At 36.6% G+C, this 12834-nt stretch overlaps 1 protein-coding gene across 5 annotated transcripts in view; it reads left to right on the plus strand.

Moving 5' to 3' along the window:
* The window catches only part of HDAC9 (histone deacetylase 9), a 599202-nt gene that overhangs the window by 311739 nt on the left and 274629 nt on the right, over nt 1-12834 (plus strand). For all 5 annotated transcript variants that reach the window (XM_040260622.1, XM_040260619.1, XM_040260620.1 and 2 more), the window contains 2 exons: nt 7492-7612; nt 12242-12291. In XM_040260622.1, the coding sequence (XP_040116556.1) occupies nt 7492-7612; nt 12242-12291 (171 nt within the window). The remainder of the gene's footprint in view (nt 1-7491; nt 7613-12241; nt 12292-12834) is intronic.

Genomic DNA, 12834 nt, shown 5'->3' on the forward strand with positions numbered 1-12834 from the left:
CATTAATCACCTTCAAATTTATACAGCTGATTTCCAAGGTTCAACCCATATTAGAAAACAATTTAACATAAGCTTAATGAGGTAGAGACAGAGAAGTGAACAGAGTCATATATTTGGAGGTGAGAGAGTAACAAAAGTAAACATTTACCTGAGAAACAAAGGTGGCATTAATCAAAAGCATTATGAACAAAATGAAATTTTTAATTGGGAAAAATGTCCATTATTTTGATGTTATCATGGGGTAGGAATATGAGTTCTAAAAAAAAACTCTTATTTTTCAAATAAAGCATTTTTTAAAATGGACTTCAAGGAATACATGTAGCATCTTTTTGAAAACCTTCATAATGAGATCTCCTCTCTTGCTTCAACCATGGTAATTTATCACTTCAGTTATTATATTTGCTTGCCTGAGGCAAAGCTATACATCAAAATAAAGGATGTTTATTGAATTTTTGTTGTATATGAGGTAATTCACATAGCCATTTTAGGGCTTACCATTTTTACTCACAGTCTTAGGGCTAGACGTAATTTGGTTAAATCTCCGTATGTTTATAAATGAGGAAACAAAGCTCCAGAAACGTAGCTGATAGCAGACTATGGGCATGTTAAGGACATGTGACAGAACCCAGAACTTATGGCTTCTAACTTGAAATTCACTCTATTTTCATATGACTGACAGGTCCAAGAGCCTGTTGGGCTTCCTGCTTGCTTATTAGCAGCCTCCTTCCTACTTCTCATTCTTTCACTCTTCCTCCTTCCTTCCCTTGCCTCCCCCCTCCCCCCAATTCTTTCTTCACTTCTTGGTTCGTGGGATCTTAGTTCCCCAACCAGGGGCTGAACCCATGCCCTTGGCAGTGGAAGTTGCAGAGTCCTAACCACGGGACCTTTTCATACTGTTCATGGGGTTCTCAAGGCAAGAATACTGAAGTGGTTTGCCATCTCCTTCTCCAGTGGACCACATTCTGTCAGACCTCTCTACCATGACCCGTCCGTCTTGGGTGGCCCCACATGGCATGGCTTAGTTTCATTGAGTTAGACAAGGCTATGGTCCATGTGATTAGATTGGCTAGTTGTCTGTGATTATGGTTTCAGTGTGTCTGCCCTCTGATTCCCTCTTGCAACACCTACCATCTTACTTGAGTTTCTCTTAGCTTGGATGTTGGGTATCTCTTCACGGCTGCTTCAGCAAAATGCAGCCACTTAGATGGGAATACCAGACCACCTAACCTGCCACTTGAGGAATCTGTATGCAGGTCAGGAAGCAACAGTTAGAACTGGACATGGACCAACAGACTGGTTCCAAATAGGAAAAGGAGTCCGTCAAGGCTGTATATTGTCACCCTGCTTATTTAACTTATATGCAGAGTACATCATGAGAAATGCTGGACTGGAAGAAACACAGGCTGGAATCAAGATGCCAGGAGAAATATCAATAACCTCAGATATGCAGATGACACCACCCTTATGGCAAAAAGAGAAGAGGAACTAAAAAGCCTCTTGATGAGAGTGAAAGAGGAGAGTGAAAAAGTTGGTTTAAAGCTCAACATTCAGAAAATGAAGATCATGGCATCTGGTCCCATCACTTCATGGGAAATAGATGGGAAAACAGTGGAAACAGTGTCAGACTTTGTTTTTTGGGGCTCCAAAATCACTGCAGATGGTGACTGCAGCCATGAAATTAAAAGACACTTACTCCTTGGAAGGACAGTTATGACCAACCTAGATAGCATATTCAAAAGCAGAGATATTACTTTGCCAACTAAGGTCCATCTAGTCAAGGCTATGGCTTTTCCTGTGGTCATGTATGGATGTGAGAGTTAGACTGTGAAGAAAACTGAGTGCCGAAGAATTGATGCTTTTGAACTGTGGTGTTGGAGAAGACTCTAGAAAGTCCCTTGGACTGCAAGGAGATCCAACCAGTCCATTCTGAAGGAAACCAGCCCTGAGTGTTCATTGGAAGGACTGATGCTGAAGCTGAAACTCCAATACTTTGGCCACCTCATGGGAAGAGTTGACTCATTGGAAAAGACCCTGATGCTGGGAAGGATTGGGGGCAGGAGGAGAAGGGGACAGCGGAGGATGAGATGGCTAGATGGCATCACCAGCTCGATGCACATGAGTTTGGGTAAACTCTGGGAGTTGGTGATGGACAGGGATGCCTGGCGTGCTGCAGTTCATGAGGTTGCAAAGAGTCGGACATGACTGAGAGACTGCACTGAACTGAACTGAACCATGGGACCACTAGGGAATTCCCTAACTCTTCTTTCCCTACTCCTTTTCTTTCTGGATAAGAAAAACTCGAGGAGAACAGGTTATTAGATGATGAGGGAGCTATGGAAGGAGATGATGTAGTGGGGGAGGGGATATAAACTCTTTTTTGGTAACATTTAAAGAAGCAATTGGTTGTAGCATGTGAAAACTGCATTGCTAAGCTTGGGCATGAGCAGTGAGATCAGAATTTTTGCTTTGCTTAAGAGAGAAGTATATCCACAATAATGAATAGGTGTGAACTGATTCATTAAATGTGAAGTATAGGCTTTGTAACAGAAGGTAACTTTTCCAATCATAAGTCATTTATTATTCTTTTCTTTAAGTCTGCAGCCCTGCAGATCTTTGTAGAAAAAAATAAGAATGCATCCCTATATTTAGGGACAGTGGCTAAAATATTTTCAGAAAATGAGATATATCAATGGAAATTCTTGCCTAATATGTCACCGCTTTGAAATTGATGAAAGAAAATGGGGTCTCCCCCAGCAGAGGCAGGTACTTTGACTTGTCAAATTTAAGTTAGACATTTTCTCTTAGTTTGGAACTGCCACAAAATGAGCCCTTTCATGTCCTCAGTAATACCAAACCAATGCAATCCATCTGTTCTGCTAAATTATTTCTAGTTCCCTAACCAAAGGCACTGCTTTTTCATGCATTTTATCATGATTTTATGCCCTTTATTATATTTTACAAAAGGTTCTGATTCCTCCAGGGCCAATGAGAACTGATTAGGACACTGGCCTCAATCCAGGCTTTGAACACAGGAGGGGAAGGAATAGAACTGTTTCCTTTTCTCCCTGCTCCTTGGCAAAAAAAAAAGAAAGAAAGAAAGAAAGAAAATGAATCTATACCGTGTGTGTGCTCTGTGTGTGGGTGGGTGTGGGTAGGCTGCATTTTATCCTGTTGCAGTATGATTTTGTAGGTCATGTTCAGAACATTCCTTCTGTAATCAGGTTGCATTAACAGGCTTTAATTCAGAAAAACCACTTCTTTAGGAGAGAGCTATGGTGTGTTGTGAGACTCAATGATACGGTCATTTTGAACAACGTTCGTCGGACTTCAAACCTGAATGTATGCTGTTTGGGGTGCTGATCTAATGAAGAAGACCTTAGTCCTCAGGTGCTTAGCACAGAGGAGACACTTAGCACAGGAGTTCCTTTCCTACTCTATAGGAAGAAACTACTTGAGTGCAGGTCACAGAGAGTGGAAATAGAGTAATGATATCCTACATCCTATATTGCAGGGTGTCTTTACTAGGAAATAGAAGGGAGAGCTGTAAGTTTCCTTTCTTAGACACATACTGGCAAGGTATTTAAGAAGTATGTTAGGCTCTCTAGTGAGAAATACCTGGATGGATACCCGTGCCATCCCATATATGCATTGAGTGTCCATATACTCAGAATTCTCAAAAATTCTTTTGGTCAGAATCATAGATGACTTTAGGTAGACATACTGCCAGCTAAATATCTCTGAGAACGGAAATCAGTATCTCCCTACATTATGATTATCAGAGCACTTTATCCTATTTTGTGACTCATTGTACTCTTGACCTTTGGCTCAAGAGCACATCATGAGAGAAAACTGAAGGAATAAAGGGTACACAGGAAATTGAAAATATGGGAAGGGATTAAACGGGACAGTCTATATTTAAGCATAAACACGTCACTTAATAAATTACTGATGATGATACCAGAAAATGAAAACCGTTGGAGGCTTCAGTTTGAGAGGAAAAGTAGACTGTGATGAATTTAAGATATCTGATGATAGTGAGGCAAAACAAACTCCTCCAAGAGGTACTCAGTGTTAAGGAAAAGGGAGAGCTGTTGCTATTTCAGCATTTTTAGCTTAGTCATTCACAGAGTTCCCGTAGCAGTGCCTCTTAGAGATATACATCTTAGAACGCGTTTTCTCCAGATCCTTTCTCCAGGTAGAAGCCGTATTTCATATTGAAATGGTTTCCACTGTCCTCTTTCTGTAGAAACATGTACACCTTGTTTGTGGGTCTGATTCTCCAGTGGGCATAGAAGCAGAAAGGATTGTAAAGAATTAGTGCTTATATCTTGGGACTTCTCTGGTGGTCCAGTGGTTAAGATTCCATGCTTCCACTGAAAGGGGCATGAATTCGATCCTTATTGGGGAACTAAGATCCCACATGCCACAGGAGGAAAAAAAAAATCTAGAACAATCAACAACAACAAAAAAGAATTGCTATTTATATATAGTGTAAGGATTTTTTTAAAAACACATTCTGTAGTAATAAAATGAGCCAATGTAAGATATTTCCCAGGAGTCAAAAAGAAGTGTAGAGAGGCAGGAGAAAGAAATCAAAGGGCAAACTTGTGCCCTTTGTTACATTTTAGTGATGAAGGGGAGACTAGGGTATAAACCAGGGAGGAATACTCTTAGAGTACATGGACTGCCAAGAGATCCAACCAGTCCATCCTAAAGGAAGTCAGTCCTGAATATTCACTGGAAGGACTGATGCTGAAGCTGAAACTCCAATACTTTGGCCATCTGATGCGAAGAACCGACTCATTGGAAAAGATCCCGATGCTGGGAAAGATTGAAGGTGGGAGGAGAAGGGGACGACAGAGGATGAGATGGTTGGATGGCATCACCAGTGCGATGGACATGAGATTAAGTAGGCTCTGAGAGTTGGTGATGGACAGAGAAGCCTGGCGTGCTGCAGTCCTTGGGGTCGCAAAGAGTCGGACACGACTGAACTGACTGACTGATGCAGGCTGGGCCAGATGCTCTGCCCTTACTGTTAGTTAACTGATATTCCACAAGTGAATGACTGAGGTGCAGCAGGTGTCCTCTTAAGATTTATCAGCACTTGAGCTACTGTCAATAATTGAATCTTGTTAGCAGATTATTTTTCAAGTGTGTGATTGAGCGTTCAGCCTAGTGGGGTTGTGGGAGAATGAGAAGGGAGTTAGGACATGCATGGAATGTATGGTATGTGAATATATATGACTAGTTTGTGAAAACATAGAGCTGTGCTTATTGCTCATGGTATTTAACGTTATACCAGAGGCAAAAATTCATTGTAGAGTAGGAAAATGTCCTTATGGGAAAGGGGATGGAGCTTTATGATAGTAGTCCAAATGTGGGTCTGATTGTTAGCTAGAGCTGGCTTTGTTTAAGATATGGATGTCTGACCGTATCAGCGTGTAGATGTTAGTGGCTATGGGTTTCATAGCCTCATAGACATGAGAGCGGGAAGCCCTGATATTTCATGGTGTTCATTATTCTGCCAGACTGGGACTGGTTGCCACAGTCTGGTTTTCAGTGTACTGCTCGTTCCAATTTTAGATGACTCAGACCATGGGGTTACCACTGCTTATCTTGGGGGATTTTCCACCCGCTGAAATCTCACATTTAAAATGTTTCCCTTTAATAGAGACTTTGAACTTTCCTTTTCTCATTACTTGTCATTCTGTTTCTTTGATTGTTCTGGTCTTCCAGAAACATTTCCAAATGTGATTTTACCAGCGAGCCATCTAGGTCAGTAACGTGTTTGTTTATTGATGAGAGCAGTGGCTGACCAGATGGCCATCATAAATTTGCCCTAGTCTTCAGCATTACCTGCCTGGTTTAATTTCAGCATTTACACCTCCCTGGGAATAATTTCTCTAGAGCATACTTTTTATTATTTTTCTAGAAATGTAAATGGTGTGTCGAACATAGGGAACTTCAGTGCTTTGGCAATGAAAATGCCATAAGCATTTGTTTGTTTATTCAGCACATAATGGCACAGTGTCAAGAAGTTTCTGTTTTACATCATTCCTGTTACCTTCCTGTTAGCCCTCAAATCCCCTGCTATTCCTCTCGCACCGAGAAATGATTTATTTTCAGTGACAAGCACCACTAGCCAATAAACTTCTAGGAAGTATCAGTGTATCCAGGTTCTTTTCCCTGAACCTTTCACCCCCTTGGAGAATCAGACAGCAGCAGCATCACCTGAAACTAGGGAGACTGAGTGTGGAATTTTCTTGGTCCTGAGAGCAGTTGCTGTCACCTGATGATTTTAGGTCAACTGGTAATTTATGGTCAGGAACATGAGAAGTCAGCATTCCCTCACCAGACTGTCTTTGAATTTTACTGTAGTTCTCTGCTAATATATTGCCTTACAAGGGTCTTGTTGTGATACATATTTTAAATATATTAACACTATCTGGGTAATTTTAGGAAGTATAGCAAGTTAAAAAATAAGGCTAATTAACTTCATACACCAGCACAGTGTTTACTGGTTCAAAAGATTCGTCAACTGAGAGATGTGACCAGGAAGAACACTTTGTCCATTGCCTGAGACTTAACTTACGTGCAGTTTGGTCTGTGTCGAAGAATCATTCTTTGTTAGCTAAGATGCAAGTTTCTGCCTAACATGGATGTAGAAATATTGAATATAGAGTACCTCAAATTATCTCTGATTAAATAAGAGTTATTGTTTTTGTTCAATTTCCATTCTGTCACAGACTAATGCTTCTATAAAATACATTCAAAATGAGATACTACAATAATGAAATAAAAATTGAAGACATGCATGATTGTATCTGATTCAACAGACATTTAAAATACTCTGTCAGGGGTTGCCATAAAAGTTTCTCCATATTTACTCTCAAGTCTATGTAGACCTCATCACAGACCATTCTGTTCCTGAACTGTGATCAATTCACATGTTACCTATTTTGAATGACATTGATCTAGATGAACACTACTGTAAGGTGCACACACATGCCATGATCAGCGTAGGGGGAATCATCAAATATATTAATGTATTGGGATTTATGTTCTTTTAAGAAACAGTAAGGAATCTGTTTCAACAGCTTCTTTGGGTGAGTGTAAAGTAAGAGTTTAATGAATTTACTTCTCAGCTAAGCAGTAGTTCCTGTTTTTAACTACATGCTTTTACAAAGGAGTTAACTATTAATTATTACCAAATTTGTGTTAATTATTAACTTTTTATAGATATCTTTTTATGCCAAAGAAGAATATGTTTTATGTCAATTGCCCATTTAGGCTTAAGCAATCTATTGGATCTGAACTTTGTATACACTCATTTTTCATGTATTATTATGGTCCTTTGTTACGCAAATCAATGCCACATTACTCCATGATGAAACTCAGCCCATTATTAATCATCTTAAATGTGACTTGGGGTCTTATTTTCTCCTAAATGTTGTCAGTGAAGTACGGTAGACTTCTGCTGTTTTCTTTCAGCGAATTCAAGGTCGAAAAGCCAGCCTGGAGGAAATACAGCTTGTTCATTCCGAACATCACTCACTGTTGTATGGCACCAACCCCCTGGACGGACAGAAGCTGGACCCCAGAACACTCCTAGGTCTGTATGGGCCTCCTTTCTACTGAGAAAGCACATTCCAGCACTGTCATTAGTCAGTACTGCTGTCAGTTCAGAGTACTTGGCCAGCACTGTGATAAAGAGCTCTTCCAACAGCAGTGCTCTGTGGAACGAGTGGTTTACAATCTAGCCAATGTAGATTAAGAAAATCCTACTTTAGGATTTGGAAAAATGGCAGTGCAGGTTTTATGATGTTGACTTTTATTTGAATAGCATTTGTGTCACCGTGTTGCAGCTGATGGGAGTAAATGCATTGTGAAGTTTGTTTACATTTTTAATCTAAATTTTTTTCCCCATTTTTATGTGAATTTGTCTTCACCTTTCAAATTTATTTTGTGTCTTTCAGTTCTTTTCTTCTATGACCTTAACACACAGAGGGCACAAAATAACTTATTTTAAGTGAAAAACTCCTTATTACTATACCTAGAACCCTGTATTTTATAGTAAGATTGCATTTTAAATCTTAATAGACTCTATGTAGTACATGTTTTAGTTATGGAATCAAATAGTAGTTGGCAGAAGTAGAAAACTAATAAACCTAACCTTTAAAGTATGATTTTTCCAAACTTTATTATCAGATTTTAAAGTAAAATTTATGTTTCACTGCTTTATATAAACTTTGTATGAATGATAGAATCAACAGTATTGAGGAAAGTTCATGACAGAAACAGTTTAACTGAAACGATTCTGTTAATTAAGTTTATTAGTAATCTTTTATAATATAATAATAATGCATGACATGGTGATGTATGCCCAAAAGATTATGTTTTAACTAAAAATGCATTTTAGGGCTTTTTCTTGAAAGTCCCTTTCTTTCCAGTAAGCCTGTTATGTCAGTTCCAAATTATTGGACTCTTTCACCCAATTCAGTATTATTTCAAGATGATTTTATGTTAACTGGTCCTAAACAATTTGAAAGCAAGCGGATGACATGTAGTAGACAGGCATCTTAGAAAGCAATTATGAGGGGAAATTAACAGTCACCAATTTTAACATTAAAAATCTACCCTTTAAAACAAGTGGCAGGCATCCCTAAATTTATGGAGTAAGCGTATATAGTTGTGTGTGTGTGTGTATTTATGTGCATGCCGGGTGGGGAGAAATTGACATAAAAGAGAACACAGGAAGATTACTCAGTTTTTAGAAAACATAATGAAAATTTGATGAAAGACAATCTGTGTAGTAGAATTAAACTTATATATTAACACAAAGCAAGTGAGTCCATCTAGATATTTACACTCCATGTGTTATTTTTCTTTTTTCTGTTGCTGGAGTCAGTCTCTGCACATGGAGATTTTTACATAAAGCAATTTTTGCTGTGTATATTGTGCAATAAATTTCCTTATTTTAGCATGAATTAATAATTCCACCCAGTTTACCAAAATGGTGAAGTAAATCAGACAATAACTTGCACAGTCTTCTGTGGTCGAAATACTCATGCATTTTAAGTATAGGAAACTATGTTCATTTTTATTATTTGTTAATTTAGTTAGGAGAAAACAAGTAGAAAACTTTCCCCATTTCTTTTTTTTTTTTTTAACTAGATCTCAAACTTTGGATTTAATTAAGATAAATATACATGTAGGTGTTTCAGAGATGTTCCATGATAATCGTATTCCACATATTAAGAGAAAGGCCATATTTGTAAAAGTTTCAACTTTGGCAGCTTTGAACTGTTCTTATAAAACATGGCAATACCACTTTTTAATTTTTTTAATGAAATTTGACACTTTTGAGAAAAGCTGATTTTCTCAAAACATGAATATCATTTAAAGATTTGAATATTTAAAAATTAATTTATAATTATATATTCATATATATTATATATTTATAATTATAATTAATTATGTATTTATAATTAATTATATATTTATAATTAATTATGTATTTATAATTTATAATGTAGAACTTGGATAATAGTCCTTTTCAAACATATATGCAATAAAATCACCAACTATCAATTATTTATTTTTTTACAGTTTTGTACAAATAATTTGGCCATTTATCTCATTAGTTTTGAATATTCGTTGTGAAATAAAATTCATACAGTAGATGATTTCAGAGTTAACTGTAGATACACGTGTGGAGTTCTATAGGCACCTCTCAGGGATCAGTGCAACAGCGTCAGCCTTATGCGCAGGCTACAGGGCTAAAAGGAAACAAGGATATTGTATTGCTTGGTCTTGATGTCTAGCACTAAATTCAGATTTGATGGTGCTTCTGAACTACATCAGTTTCTCCCATCAATTCAGAAACAACTTCTTCAATTCAGGGTCTAAATTTAAAATCTTGTTCTTTTAAAAGTTTTTAACTTCTCGTATTTTTTCGTTCTTTATGAAATTTGAATTCTTGGGGCTTGTTTTTTTTATTTATATCTCAAAAGCCAGATTGAAGCTGCGATGAATGTGTAGAAATTCATAGTCATCAAGATATTTTCTCTTTATCCCTTTCTTTTACTCCCACACTTCCTCTTTTTCCTCTAATCCCTCCCACCACAGATGGTGCGGGAGGGTTTGTCAGTGTACACACACAGAGTTTAATTGATATTACTACTTTCAACGATTATGTTCTGGTGTTAGGAGAAAGGATTTACATAAAAATTCACTATGACCAGATTCATCAGTCTTTGTATCGTGAAAGACATCGATAACGTATAAAATAATTAGATTTGAAAATGGGCACCATTTATCTCTTTAAATACTCTAGACCCTGTAAGATGACACTTTTAAAACATTCTCTCCAATCATTTCTGGTGAGAGGTTTTCCTTAGCATTAATTTTCCTGTCATTCTCACTACCAGTTTTCATTATCTTGTGACTAACTGGAGCTCAGTCCATGGATAAGGTGATGTAACATTATTAAAAAATAAATCAAGTCAACTCAATGAAATAAGCTTTTCTTACACACTACTAAGTTTAAACTATTGATTAATTTGGTTGTTTAGTATTATTTAAATGGTGCTGAAGTAGTTTCTCAAGTATTATTTGTCTTCTATATTTACTTAGAGTTTAATCATTTTTTTCAAATTACTTTAAAAATTACTTTATTCCATTGTAATATTACCTTTAGCCCTTTTCACTGACTATGGAAGGAGAAGTTCAGACATTAAAATATACATCATTTTTATTTTAATTTCACATATGAATACATCCTTGCAAAATATTCACTGACACAGAATTATCTTTGTTATGAGGAACAACTTAAGAAAACTTTTTACCATGCCCCAAGCTATCCATAAAAATGCTTATGTATCTTTTATTGATATCAATATTCCAATTTTAATATTTTTTCATGATTTTTTTTCTGTTGACTTTTCATCTTTTTTCCATTCAAAGTCCTTATATATATATATAAAATGAAATATCTTACTTTTTCATTTGCACTTAGACATTTCTTTATAGTTTTCCATCTGTTAGCAATTGCATTTGAAAACTCAACTTATACAGTTTATTGTTTTCAAAATAAACTTTCTTCTGTGACAGAAGAATCTATTTAGACTTTTACTGACGTGACACATAAGATTCATCACAAGCCTGTTTTCAATTTTTATTATTTATTTCATTGATTATCAACAATTAGGATAAGTGAAATGGAGATTTGTACCTGGTTCTACCACTGATCTCCTCAGTGACCCATAGGAATCACTTCAGAGATAGTTAACTATGATATAGAGGTGCCCACTTGCCTTTCCTTTAGTTACTTTGTAAGACACGAGTCTTGGAGCTTTAGGACTGGTAATTTTGGTTTTCTCCATACATGTAGTAGATAATATAGAAAAACGAAGTGCTTGTAAACAAAAATGATTAAAACTTCCATGAAATCTCAATTTCAAGAGATAGTCATAAGTAAGATTTTGACATTTACTTCAGAGCGTCTTCCTGCAATGCAGGAGACCCGGGTTCGATTCCTGGGTCAGGAAGATCCCCTGGAGAAGGAAATGGCAATCCACTCCAGCACTCTTGCCTGGAAAATCCCATGGATGGAGGAGCCTGATAGGCTACAGTCCATGGGGTTGCAAAGAGTCGGACATGACTGAGCGACTTTACTTTAGATCCCGAAAAGGTTATCCTTTTTGTGGTTCTGTGACTTATTTGTTTAAAATACTGTGAATAATGGAGAGGCTTATCATATACTTGGTCTCAGCTATATCTGAAATATTTAGAATTTAAGGATGTCTGTATACTTAGATAAAAATTTTCATATTTGGAGCATGTGAAAAATAAGAGTGTATTTCATAAACCTTGTGGCTCAGAGCATCACATTAGAGGGTTACACTTAAGGAACGGCTGAGTGATATATGATAAGGTATAAATAAAAAGGATATTATGATATATTATAAATTGTGTAGGCCAGTTGACAAAAAATCTTGAGAATTAAATTCATAGGTATGTGTTTGTTCATGTGGGGCAATAAACTCTACAGGTAATAATATATGTATATATATGTGTATCAATTTGCTTTGAGTTCTTAACAATCTAAAGTTTGATCAGTTTCCCTCTGAGTCAAATGATAAATACCATGTGACATAATATTATATATTAAAAACCCCAGATTTTAAAAACTATAATTATATTCAAATTTATATATTTTTCATGTCTTTTTACTATGTAGGTGACTCCTCTCAAAAGTTTTTTTCTTCATTACCATGTGGTGGACTTGGGGTAAGTATCAGTTTATTGGCTTAAAAAAATGTTTTTATTAGAGTATAGTTGATACACAATGTTGTGTTACTTTCAGGTGTACAGTAAAGTAAATCAGGTACACATATACATACAGCCTCTTTTCTTAGACTTTTTTCCCATATAGGTCATTTATATAGTAGGTTCTTGTTAGTTATCTGTTTTATATATAGTAGTGTGTATATGTCAATGCTCATATCTCAATTTATTACCCTCCTTTTTCCTTTGGTAACCATAAGTTTGTTTTCTACATCGGTGACTTTCTGTTTTATAAATAAGCTTATTTGTACCTTTTTGTTTTTTAGATTCCGTGTATAAATGATATCATATGATATATGGCTTTGGCTCATTTCACTCAGTACAACAATCTGTAGGTCCATTCATGTTGCTGCAAAAGACACTACTTCCTTGTGAGGCTTCCCTGGTTGCTCAGTAGTAAAGAATCCACCTGCCAATGCAGGAGACATGGGTTTGATCCCTGGGTCGGGAAGATCCCCTGGAGAAGGAAATGGCAACCCACTCCAG

The sequence above is a fragment of the Oryx dammah genome, unplaced genomic scaffold, assembly GCF_014754425.2.
Source record: "Oryx dammah isolate SB20612 unplaced genomic scaffold, SCBI_Odam_1.1 HiC_scaffold_18, whole genome shotgun sequence".
Taxonomy (NCBI): Eukaryota; Metazoa; Chordata; class Mammalia; order Artiodactyla; family Bovidae; genus Oryx; species Oryx dammah.